We start from the raw sequence: 16,215 nt of genomic DNA on the forward strand, positions 1-16,215 counted from the left end.
GATGAATCCCAAGTTTTAAAGCATGCTAGCAGCTGTTTGGAGAAATAAATGCTGCTACAAAATATAATTTAAAAGACTTTGACTTCTAAACCCACTTTGGAAGATTTCAGTCAGCTGTCTTTATTCTGTTGTGGAGTTTGAACAAATGTCTATTAGCAGTCCTTATGCTACAGCACAGCTTGGCCCAAACAAGCCTAGTGGAGAAATAAAAGATTGATTCCATACGGACCCAGACACAGATTGCAAACTCTGCTGGCAGTAAGTGTTGTATAAATACTTCAAATGAACTGTAGGCTGTAAGTGTCAGATTTAAATACTTCAACAGGATATGTAGCCTCACAGGCTTCCAACTCTGTTGAGCAGCGTGCACACTGACTGAAGCAGGTGTGCCGCTACACTCAGCTGGGTTCCAGGCCAATAACGTCATGCTATGCTAAGCTATGGCTAAGCACCAGGATCCCCCGCTAAGGCCTGGCAGGGCTAGCAGCCAGGCGCCAGGGCTATTTATACCCCGGGCAAAGCTGCACGGAGACTATCTGTAGCTCATTGCTCTCTTTCATCGTGTGGACATAAGGTGAGTCAGCCGTTGGCGTCTGCCTGCCAAAGCCAAATGGCATTCATTCCTGCCTCGGATTGGGAATCCTTAGACATGGCAGCGACTGATCCCATTCTCAAAAGTCATCCCCCCCAACCAGAATCATGCAGTGTCAAACCAAGTGGTATTATCAGGGTGTCCCCTTTTTTTTTAAAGCATTTTCAACAACACAGTAGGAACAAAAGTTTAGTATTTAATGACATTTCAACCTAAATCACATGGTGAGGCCCTGCGTCTTCACTATTTTGAAAACCCAAGGCCACAGAGGTCCTCTCAGGATACCACTGATCTGATACTGTATCCCTGCTCAGGACATTTTCCTCCGAGCACTTAAAACCACAAATTATTCCTCATCTATTCCCGCCCAGACGTTTGGCTGAAGACCACGGTTTCCATTTCATTGACTTGTTTGGTTAGCAGTATTTGTCTAAGCACTCCAGACTTACAGCAGGTTTAGGGTCAGTTTTGTTTGTCTTTCCCTCTCAATTAAGGGCCATCATAATCTCAACTCTTTCCCAGCTTTAGTCAAGTTAATTCAAAAGATGTTCTTTGAGATGTCTGTTTGTACCTTGCAGCCCAAGAAGCTCAATAAGATGTAGCCAGCAAAACCTGGCATTCTTGTATGTCATTAGAAGTGTTTATGCTGTCTTAATCCTATTTACTCAGTATGGAAAGCACTGGAGACCTGAGAGCAAGCGACGTCAATGTAAGGAGGGGGAGGGGGGGAGAAAATGAGCATTGTGTGAGAGTTACGTTGAGTAAAAGAAAGTATGCAATTGACAGGGACACCCTTTTTGGTAGCACAGTAGAATAATTCTGATTTTCATACATAAAAAAATAACAAATGTGTTTGAATGAGCGCATTCACAGTAACATAAATGGGGATGGTGCACTGTCAGCAAGATGTAAAGGTGCAGTGAGTCACCGGGTGAGGAAAATCCTCTGTAACCGGATTAAACGGTCTCTACTTATCCATATCAACATAACCTTGGTGTGACTAACAGGATGTACTGTACCAATTGTAACCTGCAAGAGTATGTATTTAACGATCATGGTGAAAAGTGCTGTAAAGTTCAGTTATAAAATGTAGAAAAAAAAGCCAACAAAGATTGTACAGAAGTGTGATGCCTCACTCGGTAGCTAAAATGGAGAACTCAACACACAGGGTGAAAAGGGGAGCTATACAACAAAAATATGTTGTTGTTTTTTTTTTAAATAAACCCATATAAACTTATTCAGGTAAAACCTCTAAATACAATTATGAACCTGAATATGAGCACTTTGATATAATTGAGAGATTTAATAATTTTAATTAGATGATAGTACTGTTAATGTTTCTTTTTTCATGCAAAATAAAATGTATCAGAATTAGACATAATCTGACAAATTGGTGTTTGATTTCCACTTCTAACGTGTTTTGGGCTCAGGTCCTCATCTGCTGACAGCGGTGGAAGAAGGACTCAGATAACCACACTGAGAAAGTAAAAGTCCTGCATTCAAAAACTTACTTTACTTAAAGTACAGAAGGTATCAGCAGAATGTACTCAAAGTATGAAAATGACCCATTGTGCAGAAAATGTTCCCTGTCGGTGTTGTCCTATTATATCTGATGTTTTTGGATTAATATTCCTGCAACATAAATGTGTGTTGCATTTTACTGCTGTAGGTTAAAGGTTGTGCTCATTTTGAAATCCTTTATATACTGTTGGGTGGTTTAATCAACAGAAGTAATCCTGCCAGCGTGTTGCTTTCCAGAAGCAGGAAATTAGGCTGATGCTGGTTCCCACAGAGCAAGCAATCCAATCCAGCAGTGACTCTTGGTCATTTTCCAAAACCTCGACTTTAATCCACGCTCTCTCTCTCTCTCTCTCTCTCTCTCTCTCTCTCTCTCTCTCTCTCTCTCTCTCTCTCTCTCTCTCTCTCTCTCTCTCTCTCTCTCTGTCTGTCTGTCAGGTCCACAAGTTCAACAAGGAGGAGAGATGCAGCGGGGAACATTCTCACTCAGGTAACTTACCACCACCTTAGCACCACATTCTTTAAAGTTGACAGGGTTTCTTAATCGCTCACCACTCTGCCATCACATTTGGATCACAGAGCTGAGCTTTGGTGCCCCACATCTGACTAGACTAAACTAATTAGACACGTCAAAAATATAACCGCATACATCAGTTAATAACATTGTTTGTTGATATTTAATTGCAGTGTTAGTATGAAGAAATTTGTCAGTTGGTGGTTGATTTTGTTGAATTTCCCCTCCTTTTGGCAGCCACATTTTTGCCCTAGGAGGCTGAAATTTGGCATGGAGGCCAAGTGCCTGTGAGGTTACGTATGCGTTAATTCATGCATGCGTGGATGTATGCGCGTATGGGTCACAGCCATTGGTCTAATATTTATTTTACCAGACAAATGGATGCTCAAGGTAGGTCAGTGGCTTGAACGTAAGGATGACACATGGGTGGTTTAAACAGCGGCAACATGTAGAAGTACTTCAGAAGAAACTCTGTCCCTTTATCAGTCTAAATGTGCTGTACATTTATTGGCCATTACGTCTCTCTGCCCCTCTGCAGAGTGCCATTCTCTACGTCACCGTGACAGGAGGAAAGATTCCATTGACGCCAGATCGCTCAGCTCTCGTAGTAGTGACGGTAAGACCATTCAAAAAGCATTATGTTTTCTTTGGGCCTCTGTCTGGAAAATTGGGCCTCCGGTTTTTGTCACTCTGCAGGAAAGATAATGAAAAAGTAGAGAACAAGGTACAAGCAGGAACACAAAGGAAGAAAGGGGAGATGAGTCCGACTGTGAAGTGGTTGGCACTGGAACGAAAGAGATCCTAAAGAGCGATGTCGTGGGCTGATTACATTACACATCCCTCCCTCCTCACAGCGCTGAGTGCTACTTTGTCTGCTTCTTCTTCTTCAATCAAACCACTTTCCTTCTTTCTCTTCTCGTCCTTCATTATCTTTATATTAACATTTGCCCTATGTTTACATTTTTTTCATTTCCTCTCTTTTTTGTATGTTAACTATTAGGCATAGAAGGGAATATTCGTATGAAAAGTGATTTTTTTTTTTGGACAATTTTTAAAATCTATTCTTTTCCCTAGAATCAATATTTTTATGTTTTGTTTTGTTTTGTTTTTTACCAATGATTGACCTAAATATTTTCTGTTCATACGGTCGCGCGACTACATCATATCTGTTTCCAGCCAAACAGAGTGGAAGCAGAAAATGTCATGGACTTCTTTACAAATGAAATAAACGTCAGACGGACTGACTGATGTGTGATGTGCATTATTTAAAGAAAACAACTAGTTTTTAGAAATGTCTCATGATATATATTGTCTCTAGAAGTGTATTATTCAACTTTTGTTTTTGTCAAAGACGGGGAGGAAAATCACAAGATTCAATATTGCATCACAATGCTTCTAGAATCGCAATAAATTAAAATCCGATTACAAATCAATTGAATAAGGACAAAAGAACGTCGTCCCAGCCCCCATTTCCTATATGTCCATTTGATCTATTTTCTTTTTTACATTTATTATAATTTTAGTGTTGATGACAATAATTATTAGATTGTAGGGGCTATTGATTAATTAGCCCGACTATCATGGTGTATGAAAGCATTATTTTCTTTTAATTGCAGCTTCCGGTTTACAGAACCGAAGATATTCCTCCGTCGCCAGGATTCACTCCATGACTATCGAGGCTCCCATCACCAAGGTACGCTGCATTCAGCATTCAGTTATTTAGCATCATTATTGTCCCGCTAGGGCTGGGCATTATATCAGTATTAATCAATATTGTGACATTAGAATAGATATAATTTTAGATTTTGAATGTCAAACACTGTGATATGACATAAGTGACGTCTTATCCTGGTTTTACAGGCATGACAGTAAAGTGATGTCATTTTCAACATTACCTGACTGTTTGAGCTGTTCTATTATTTGCCTTCACCTACTTAGTCATCCACATTACTGATGATTATTTATCACAAATCTCATTGTGTAAATATTTTGTGAAAGCTTCAAATGTCAACCCTACAATATCGCCGCAATATCAATATTAAGGTATTTGGTCAAACATATTTTGATATTTAATTATTTCCATATAGCCCAGCCCAAGGTCTCACCCAGAATAAAGTAAAGAAAAACTTATTTTTATGAATAATTGTCATTCTTAGTTCCTTTGGGCACTAAAATTACAATTGTGGGGAATGCGTGTAATTCCTTTTTGTTCCCAAATGGAAAAGTAAAAAGGTTTGTTCTGTAACATGAACACTGGGTTGTGCCAGAGTGGGGTGAACTTATTTAATGCTAGTAATGATTTTGTGATTTGGTTTGTTTTCCACCAGGCTGTCAGAGTTTAATAGATGGTAATGCGTTGACAGAAGTTGGATTGATAGATTGATTGTCAGGGGAAGGGGAGATCTGCAATTGGGATGTTGGTACATTGGTTTTGTTCCAGTTCCAGCCACGGGTAGATTATATTGATCCATTTAACCATGTGCTGTAATTGATTTCCCAGGAAGTAGTGATGGAAGTTTGGTGCCTCAAGCCCACCATGTGATTGTTTTATTTTGTATTGTAGAAAGTGATATTCTGGTTTTTTTGATGTTCCAATAAAATTAGTTGAGATTTGTTTAACCATTTGTCTGTATGAGTGTTGTGGATCATACAGAAAAGGTAGTTAATCTGGGTTTTCATTTGGACTGCAGCTATTCTTCCGATGAATGTGAGTGGGTGTTTAGTTGTCGATTTTCCTGAAGAGTGGATTATAGTTGACGGTAAAAAACTCTGACAGCTCGGGGGAAATCTGAATCCCCAGGTACTTGATGTTGCCTGTGTGAAGTGTCCTGAGCTCCATATTCCCATGCGTCATCTGAGAGGGGTAGTGATGCTGATTTATTCCAGTTGATAGTGTAATGTTAGACATGGAAGGATCTGTTAATAATATTAAACGTTTCTTGAAGTGACACTTGTGGGTTCTGTAAGTAAAGTAAAAGATCATCTGCATATAAACTGATTTTGTCTTGTACGTTGGCCACCTGAATTCCTTTGATTATGCTGTTTTGTCTTATTGCTGCTGCAAGAGGTTCAATAAAAATGGCAAAAAGGGAAGGCGAGAGAGGGCATCCCTGTCTGGAGCCCTGATGCAGTTTGAAACTCTGTGAAGTGATTCCGTTAGTGGTAACGGTGGCCCTGGGTGATGTGTACAGTGTTTTAATCCAGTGGATAAACGACTCTGCAAAACCAAACCTGGGAAGTGTATTGAATAAAAATGACAAGTTTACCTTATCAAAAGCTTTTTCTGCATCAATTGAAATGATAATGGTTTTCTGTCGTGTTTCTTGTGATATATTGAATAAGTTGAAAAGTCTTTGGACATTATCTGAAGCGTGTTTATTTTTTATCAGAAGCCTGTCTGATCTGGATGAATGAGTGTGGAAGTGACTGCCTATTGTGGTTGCTAGTGCTTTGGTGGTCATTTTAAAGTCAGTATTCAATAGTGAGAGAGGTCTTTGTTGGGTTTTAACAGTAATGTCATGGCTGCTAGGTTCATGTGTGTGGGTATGGTGGAGGGAAGTTTTTATTCCTATAATTACTTTGTTGAATAGTGGTGATAATATGTCCCAAAAGTGTAAAATTAATGGTAATCCATCTGGTCCGGGAGATTTGTTGCTAGGAATTTTATTGAGGGCTTTGGTAAGTTCATTGGGGCTAAGTGGTGCGTCTAGCGTGTTGGTTGGTTCTGCAGTTAATTTTGGTAACGTCAAACTGTTTAAGAAGGGGGAATAGAGGTTGCTTTAGAAATTCCAAAATATGTTGTTTATATCCTGTGGGTTTTGATTAATGTTTCCTTTGAAGTCCAAGATGGCTCAGATGATTGATTTCTCTTTCTTGAGTAGATTTGCTAAATATTTGTTTGCTATATTACTGTATTGAAAACTATTATATTTCAGTTGCTGAATTTGAAGTTGTGTTTTTTGTGTGATTTAAGTTCCTCTGCTGAAATTGTTAAGGTTATCAATTTCAGCTGTTCTTTTCCTACTATGACAAATCAAAAAGGCTGCTGTGAAAAAGGTCCAAAGGCCGCTTTTACTTGGTATTTAAAGTAACCACGTCATGTACTTTTACACGCTATTCTCATTTTCAGATGTATACAGTGCTATCCTGTAGTTGTATTTATGTCATCCCATTTTATTTATTTATTTATTTTATTTTATTATGTCTTACTGTCCTTTTATCTTATTTTGTCTTGAACGACTAGTGCTTTTAATGCTGAGCTGACCCGTTCTCCCGCCCAGTGCATTCCATTGTAATGTTGACCCCTGTGTTACATAATTAATACAATTTAATAAAAGTAAACTAATATCTAAAACAACAACTGTTTTGTATGAAGCTAAATAATTCAACTTTGTTTAACAGAATTTTTTTTTTTTTTAATGAAATGAAACAATATGTTCTACTATGAACATCAAGGCATTTTTAGTACTGTGTGTATTTGATCATCACAGAATTGTTTTGGTTTTTTCTCTTGATTTCTCCCGGACCTGGCTCTCATGATTTGAAAGTCTAGCGGAGCAAATACTGTGAGCAGTAACAAACCCCGGTCAAGATGTATACTTGATCACAGTTTTAATGATATACAGTATACAGTACGTCCCACAGTGCCCCGCTCCACGTCCTACCGCAGGTCCTGTGATGCTCTTGTTTGTTTGACAAGCAGCTTTTTATAGCTGTTTCGCCTGGCACAAGACTTCTCCAGCATCACATGCACATCTCACGGACACATGCACAATCAAGGGCTGTTTTATAGCATGTCGTGCATAGAGCTCTTTGTGCATGTGTTTTGAATGCAGTGTCTGTTTTGGAGCAGCAAATGAGACTTTTTCTTTTTCCTCTTCCCCAGGTAATAAACATCATCAACGCAGCCCAGGAGAGCAGTCCGGTAACGGTGGCCGAGGCTCTGGATCGGGTGTTGGAGATCCTGAGAACCACCGAGCTCTACTCCCCTCAGCTCGCCTCCAAAGAAGATGACCCCCACACCAACGACCTGGTCGGAGGGCTCATGAATGTGAGAGGCTGTGTACTGTAGATACTCTGTGATATGCTATCCAGTTCATTCATAAGTACACATGCTGGAAACTCTTTATAAGGAGAAACATGTCAATAGTCTTTTTTTTTTAATCACATTGTAAAAATGTTCTTACCTCATGCGTTTGAAAGCGAAACATGCATTCTTGTTGAACCAAGAAATATTTGGCTTCCACAATCAAATCTTTATTTTCCCAACAGTCTCTTAGTTTATGCGTTTTTTAAGAATTTGTTGAATAAGAACAACTATGTGTTGAGTCACTGCACACAGATGTTCATCTTTCTTGGAGTTTCCAGATCCATCAGTCGGCTGCCAAACTTCCAGCAAATACCAAAATATACTTTGACGTGACTATGACGTGGTCCTACTGACAAGTGTGTATGTGTATATACAGTATATATATATATTCTTCTGTGCCATAGAGCTCCATTAAAGTTAAAAATGTATCAATGTGCCATGTTGTTGCCCTGGGTGGCATGTTCCTTCGCTACTAAGAACACATGCATTCAATGTTTTTCTACAATACTTAAACCATATCTTATTTTTCTTTTTGTGTTTTCCTCCAGGATGGGCTGCGGAGACTCTCTGGGAATGAATATGTCTTCTGCAAAAGTAAGTTTGAAAGGACCAATGAAGTATCACATTATATGAGTGATCAATACAATAATAATGATAGTAGTAATACAATATAGTACACAAACCTCTAAAGGCCCTGCACACCAATAGAACATTTCACTCACTGTACAACTGATATGTTCTCATAACACACACAATAAGTCAGTCATAAACATGGTGTACCAAGTAGTACTCATAATATCTAGTTTAGCCTTAAAACTGAAAGGATGAGGAAACAGCTAGCCTGTCTGTGTCCAAAGTTATAAAAAAGAAACACTTACCAACACTGCTGGCGCTAATTAAGACATTAATTAAACATTGTGGGTTTCGTTGGTGGGTACACAAACAGACATGTAAAAATAGAAAATGCTAATTGTGGTTTACAGGGAAATACGCGATGTAACTGTTTCTGGGCGACCAGTGACTTTGGTCTAAAGTGTTAAACTAAGCAAAGTTCATTGCTTAAACACTGTGAAGAGAAGTTGACTTAATTTAAATCATTTAAGATCAAAGGGTACAGACGTTTTAGCCTTTGGTCCTTCTCATCACTTGAGTGAATCTTATGAATAAATATTATTCTTAGAGTGGTTACAAACCAGAATGTTCTTTTAGAGTGTGAATTCCTCCATCTGAGTTTATTACGTAACCCCGTTATAATGATTAAACTCACAAGAGCACTTAACTGAGAGAAGATCTAAATCAAGAGTTTATTTTCCAAGAAATTGTCTTCTCTTCCACAGTAATGTTATCTCAGAGCTGCAGCTACTTCGGCTCTCCTACAATTCTTTAAACAATCTTATCACACACCATCTTTCTACCACCGTCTCAAAGGGCCAGATTTACAATGTGAAACACTCAGCCAGTATGTTTGCACATGTGTATAGATATCAGAGAGCCAAGACTGGCACAGCTGTTTGTTATTTATCCTTCAAACCCTCACAGAGCTCCCTCTCGGCCCCTTTTATGGTCAAATCGCCCTAAACTGTGTATGTATGTGCACGCTTCTGCCTATCTGCTAGATATGAGCCAGAGCCAGCTGGCCATCCCGGTCACTCTGAATGACGTCCCTCCACCCATTGCCGAGATGCTGAATGATGAGGAGTGCTGGGAGTTCAACATCCTGGAGCTGGAAGCGGCTACACACAAGAGGTACGAAGAAACGGAAAATGTGGAGAAAGACTGCCCATTTATTCGGATCAGAAAAGGCAAGATATTGCTTGTTGTAAGGGAGTCATTTCATTGGGTTATCACTCCAGGACTTACTTGATTTATTGTGACATTACACACCCTGCTACTCCCTGCAGTGCCCTGCTACATCATGAACTACTAATATTAGTCATGGTTCCATTATCTTTATTGTGACTATAATTGGCACCCCCAACCGGCACTGTCAGACCACTGTCCGCCAAGAGCCTGGGTCTGTCCGAGGTTTCTGCCTAAAAGGAACTACATGCTTGCTCTTGGGGGAATTGTTGGGTCTTTGTAAATTATATAGTGTGATCTAGACTCACTCCATCCGCAAAGTGTCTCGAGATAACTCTTGTTATGATTTGATACTATAAATAATAGGGGTGGGAAAAATACTCGATTCTTAGATGTATCGCGATTCTCTAGAACTATTCGATGCACCATTCTGATAAGTTCATAATCAATTAAAAAAAAGGAAAATGCGTTTATAGACTTTCTTGCTTAGAGTTAGATGAGAAGATCAACACCAATCTCATCCAACTCTTTAACCTACAGCTTTTCTCATATTTCAGAATTACAGCAATTTAAATATCAATTAACAATCAAATGTATTCAAGGAATAAGGATAAAGGTATTCAACTCATAATCAAAATATAGATGTGCAAAAAAGATATGAGATATGACATATGATATTATACCATAATAAAGCAGGGAGAAGTTCTGAGTAAAGTCTTTTGCGAGATCCTCTGCAGACCGCTGACTTACCTCGGGCTAAAGATCTTCACGAGTTTTGGCGTGTGCGAGTTCCTGAACTGCTCGGAGGCCACACTGCGCTCCTGGCTGCAGCTGATGGAGGCCAGCTACCACTCCTCCAACTCCTACCACAACTCCACGCATGCCGCAGACGTGTTGCACGCCACTGCCTACTTCCTCCGCAAAGAGAGCGTCAAGGTTAGAAGAAAAGCATTTGGAGTGACTGACTAACCTGCAGTATTTTAGTAGCTGATATTTTGCAATACTGTAAGTGTAATGTCGTACAAGACATGCCTTCTTAGTATTCATTCTACTAATGATGTTAAACATGTAATGCATTTTATAGCTTTCATTGTTCAATTCAAGGTAAAGAGATCTGTCATGATGAGGATTTTGAGACTTGTAACCACAGTTATATGTGAGAGGAATCCCACCTCTGTTACTCCTATTGTGATTTATTCCCTTTTTTCCCAATTAAAGGGCTTTCTTTGCACATTTTTATCTCATCCTCAATTGGGATAAGCCGTATGTTGTACAGATGATAAAGCTAAAGTTGTGATTTGTGATTTTGGGCTATATAAATGAAATTGACATACCCTACATAGCTTTTAGCCTATAAAACACATGCAAAATGTTGCTTATATCACACAGGAATCACACTAACAAACCTTCAACATGACCAATGGTAACTGTGCTTGAATTTCTGCAAATTTCACTTCTGGTAGCTGGACTGGTGCTTGTTTGGAAAACCGTAAAAGTGACTTGAAAAATATACCAAATGCATTTGTATATACATATGAAATATTAGAGGCATGTACTGTACCTTGATGTCCACATTTCATTAGCCATTGTAACTGATCACAGAATCATACCAAAGCGTATGAAATACAGTGCAAAAGAGGCGTCTTCCCGATGTCACTAAAGGCCACGTTACGTCCCAACTGGCAGATAAACCCAAATGCAGTACGTTTGAATGTCAGCCAGGATGGTAAACTTGTACCTCTGGATGTTTATTTAAATGTGCAGCTGCAAAATGTTTAAGCTGTAATATCCTCTTCAGTGGTTGTGTATTGAGCCTACTTTATTGACACTGTCATCCTAAACAAAGCCCAAAATCCAGCCATAATTTCTTAATGTCAGAGAATGAAAGGCATCCGCTCATGTTTTACTAACTAAGATAGATAGATAGATAGATAGATAGATAGATAAATAGATAGATCGATACTTTATTTATCCCAAAGGAAATTTTAGACATCCAGTAGCAAGACAACTATAATACAACAAACACATATACACACATATCACACATACCTAAAAATAAAAACAAAATTTAAAAATTAAAAATCACTCACAGAAATGCAATGACCATGATAGGGTGAGATAGTATTGTAGACTGTGTGTAATGATGATAGTGCAAAAGTGAACAGTGCAGGGATTGAACAGTGCAATAGATCATAAAAATATTAACTATGACTATAAAATATAAACATATTAACCTATAAACTAACATAAGAATAAGAACATTGTGTAACAGGGAATGAGTTATGACCATAGTCCAGGTTATGTATGAGGGCTAATTTACCCATTAAGTTAGTTGTACAGCAGACAAGTGATATGATATGTTCTAGTCAGGTGTACTGTATGTTGTACCCAGTGCAGTACTGACATCCCTCCGTGTCTCTGCTGTTTTATTCAGAGCAGTCTGGACCAGCTGGATGAGGTGGCGGCGCTGATAGCGGCCACGGTGCACGATGTGGACCACCCGGGCAGGACCAACTCCTTCTTGTGTAACGCCGGCAGCGAACTGGCCATCCTCTACAACGACACAGCCGTGCTGGAGAGCCACCACGCGGCCCTCGCCTTCCAGCTCACCGTCCGAGACAGCAAGAGCAACATCTTCAAGAACATAGACAGGTCGGTGGAGGCAGCTAGCGGTGGTTTGTATTTGCAGCCTAAGGGCATGCTTTCTGTTTGTGTGTGAGTTGTTACGGATTAGAAGAGTGTGTGACATTATGGTGTTCTTGGTGTATTAGCACCAGACGGATCCAGATCTTAACATTGCCCCCCTCCACTGCTGACAGGAATCAGTTCCGAACACTGCGACAGGCAATCATTGACATGGTGCTCGCCACAGAGATGACCAGACACTTTGAGCACGTCAGCAAGTTTGTCAACAGCATCAACAAGCCGATGGCAGCCATAGAAGAAACCAGCACAAGTGTAAGTGAGCTTGTTAGTTTTTAAACTTCAACGTGTCAGAAAGGCCAGAAATTATGCTTTATTTTACAGGTCTGTCATATGCTAATATTTCCTACAAAGATTTCTGAAAAGTACTCTGCTAATGACTTATTATAGGGAGAATGGAGACAAAGATATGAGATTGTTTTAGTTCCCAGTTGTCGTTGATTCCCACAGGAATTTTCTTGAAAAAGTACATTTTCATTTATTATTCATTTCTCATTTGAAACTGTACTTTTCATAAATGTTTATTTAAACCTTGCCTGGCGACAAAATTTCCATTCGATCTGTTTGACCATTAGCATAGCAACTAATTAGTACATTGAAAAATGTATGAACTAAACACTTTATTTTACCTATAATTAGTGCCAAATTACTTTGTTCTTTTCAAGAAACTTTTAAGTAAATTCAAAAACATTGACAGTCAATACTTTTAAACAAAGGGACATGTGTCTCCCTAAATGTGTGTATAAGCAAACATGTGTTATTTCTCCGTATACGCAGATGCTTATGTATTTCGTGTCTACTTTTAGAGCATAAACAACGACTGTGAGGGTCAGGCCAACATCCGGAACTCTCCAGAGAACCGTCTGCTGATAAAGAGGATGTTGATCAAGTGTGCAGATGTGGCAAACCCCTGCAGACCGCTCGAGCTCTGCATCGAGTGGGCTGGACGGATCTCTGAGGAGTACTTTGCACAGGTGTGGGGACAACAATAATGCAGCTCAATTAATTAGAAAAATGCATTTGGAAGCCGAGAACAATACTGTATCTGTACAGAGAGGGAAAGCGTTTGTTTCTTATGATCCATTTTAATTATCTCGCTTTGCATAATTTCTAAAAATGATGACCTCTTACATTCAAAGCTCCAGATTTAGCTTGAGTGTTTGAGTGCTTTGTTGTGATCGGTGTGTGTTTGCCCTGCAGACGGATGAGGAGAAGAAACAAGGGCTGCCAGTGGTGATGCCGGTGTTTGACAGGAACACCTGCAGTGTTCCCAAATCTCAGTTGTCCTTCATGGATTACTTCATCACTGATATGTTTGATGCCTGGGATGGTAAGAACAATATTTTCTTTATTCTTTTTTGACATACTATACTCTGACATTCTTTGACATACTATGCTATGACTTTTTAATGAATTTTCCAACATACTATATGATGACTTTTTAATGACTTTTTACAACATACTATACTATGACTTCTTATGACATAGATAGATAGATAGATAGATAGATATTTATTGATCCCAAAAAAATGGGAAATTACAGTGTTACAGCAGCACACAAAATATACATACATACAATATACATGAAATAATTATAATTATAATAACAAAATATAAGAATAAAAATATAAGAATGTAAGAACAAAATATTATAAGAATAAAAATATAAGAATGTAAGAACAAAATATTTAAGTAATAATATACCATGACTTTATTTTATAAATTTCCCGACATACTATACTGTACATTTTTATGAATTTCTCAACATACTACACTATGACTGTTTTTTTGACATACTATACTATGGCATTTTTCAACGTACTATATTATTACCTTTTAATGAGTTTTTCATACATTTTCTAACATACTACACTATACATTTTGTCGACATACAGTACTATACTCCGACTTTTTTATAACTTTTTTTGACATGCAATACTATGACCTTTTTATGACTTTTTAATGAATTTTCCAACATACTATAGGCCCTACTATGACTTCTTATGACATAATATACCATGACTTTTTTTTTAATTTCCCGACATACTATACTGTACACTTTTATGAATTTCTCGACATACTATACTATGACTTTTTTTATACATAATATACTTTGGCTTTTTTCGACTTACTATATTATTACCTTTTAAATGAATTTTTCATACATTTTCCAAAATACTATACTGTACATTTTGTCGACATACAGTACTATACTACGACTTTTTTATGACTTTTTTCAACATACAATACAAAGAATCAGATAAGATGCAGACTTTACAGATAGATCATGATCTGAGCTTGAAGGATCAAACCCCTGCTGTCTGTGTGATAAATACCTGGTGATCTGCCTGAAGATTGAAGGTTGTAGGTTCAAACCTCAGTCAGGATCCTTGAATTTTAAGGTCTGAAACTGAAGAATGAAGAAGTCAAATATGCTACGAGACACTGGTGAGGGTGTCAGATAAGATGGCTCAGTGTGTAATTTCGTTGGTGGTGTAGTAGGTTGGTTCTAGACACAAGACGCATTGGGTTCAGACGCGTTGCTACCAAGGCAAAATAAAGTAAATACAGGAACGTTATCGCAGAAACAATAAATTAAAATGTGTTTGTTTTTCTCCTTTTACAGGTATACAAAACATTTGTATTAATTTTTTTATTTATTGCCATTTATATGGATGAAAACCATCTTTGTATGTGCATTTTATGGCATGTACAGACTTTTTTCATACTATACTATGACAGTTTATGAATATTTTTCAACATGCAATAGAATGACTTTATCTCACTTTTTTGACATACTTTTATGACTTTTTTACATGCTACACTATGACTGTTGATCATTTCATTTGACATTACTATGAAATGTTTTTACTTTTTCAACATGCAATACTATGACTTTTGTCAAACTTTTATTGACGTACTATCCTATGACTTTCTACAAAATATTTACTTTTACTTTTTTCTGACTTTTTTTACATACAATACTATGACTTTTTATGACTTTTTTCAACTATGACTTCATCAAACTTTTTTCGACATACTATAGTATGACATTTTTTGACATATTTTGGCATGCTATAGTATGACTTTTTTTAACATACTTTACTATGTCTATTTTTGACGTACCATACTATGACTTTTGTCTACATGCTATACTATTAGTATATATAGTATACTATATATAGTATACTATGACTTTTTAAACGTACTTTACTATGATTTTTTTCTCACTTTTTTCCACTTGCTGTACTATGACTTTTTTCCAACTTTTATCGACGTATTAAACTATTACTTTTTTCAACATGATATACTATGACTTTTTTTCCGACATACTATGCTATTACTTTTTTCTCACTTTTTTGACATGCTATACTATGACTCTTTTTTACTTTTTCAACATGCTATACTATAATTTTTTCAACATACTTTAATAAGATTTTTTTCAACGTGCTATGCTATGACTTTTTTCCAACTTTTATCGACGTACAACTTTATATGACTTTTGTTTGACGTTCTATACTATGACTCTTTTTGACTTTTTTTGACATGCATACTAGGACTTTTTTCAACATACTATAATATGACTTTTTTCAATATGCTATACTATGACTTTTTGTTTACTTTTTTGACATACTGTACTATGACTTTTTTTGACATGCTGTACTATAACTTTTGTCTCACTTTTTTTAACATGTTATACTATGACTTTTTTAACTTTTTTTGACATGCTATATTATGACTCTTTTTGACTTTTTCAACATGCTGTACTATGATTTTTTCAACATACTTTACTATGATTTTTTCTCACTTTTTTAACTGGCTGTAATATGACTTTTTTCTCACTTCCTTTGACATGCTATACTATGACTTTTTTCAACATGCTATGCTATGACTCTTTTTGACTGTTTTCGACATACTATACTATGACTTTTTTGGCATGCTATACTATGACTTTTTTCGACATAACTACTATGCCATGACTTTTTTCTCATTTTTTGA

The 16,215-nt window shown here is 37.4% G+C and overlaps 1 protein-coding gene across 3 annotated transcripts in view; it reads left to right on the top strand.

The window, feature by feature from the left end:
- The window catches only part of pde8b (phosphodiesterase 8B), a 77,914-nt gene that overhangs the window by 35,167 nt on the left and 26,532 nt on the right, over positions 1–16,215 (top strand). For all 3 annotated transcript variants that reach the window (XM_032539367.1, XM_032539366.1, XM_032539369.1), the window contains exons 11-21: positions 2,549–2,600; positions 3,163–3,240; positions 4,241–4,317; positions 7,510–7,674; positions 8,262–8,307; positions 9,330–9,459; positions 10,251–10,449; positions 11,948–12,165; positions 12,333–12,471; positions 13,023–13,190; positions 13,417–13,546. In XM_032539367.1, the coding sequence (XP_032395258.1) occupies positions 2,549–2,600; positions 3,163–3,240; positions 4,241–4,317; positions 7,510–7,674; positions 8,262–8,307; positions 9,330–9,459; positions 10,251–10,449; positions 11,948–12,165; positions 12,333–12,471; positions 13,023–13,190; positions 13,417–13,546 (1,402 nt within the window). The remainder of the gene's footprint in view (positions 1–2,548; positions 2,601–3,162; positions 3,241–4,240; positions 4,318–7,509; positions 7,675–8,261; positions 8,308–9,329; positions 9,460–10,250; positions 10,450–11,947; positions 12,166–12,332; positions 12,472–13,022; positions 13,191–13,416; positions 13,547–16,215) is intronic.

The sequence above is a fragment of the Etheostoma spectabile genome, chromosome 16, assembly GCF_008692095.1.
Source record: "Etheostoma spectabile isolate EspeVRDwgs_2016 chromosome 16, UIUC_Espe_1.0, whole genome shotgun sequence".
Lineage (NCBI taxonomy): Eukaryota > Metazoa > Chordata > Actinopteri > Perciformes > Percidae > Etheostoma > Etheostoma spectabile.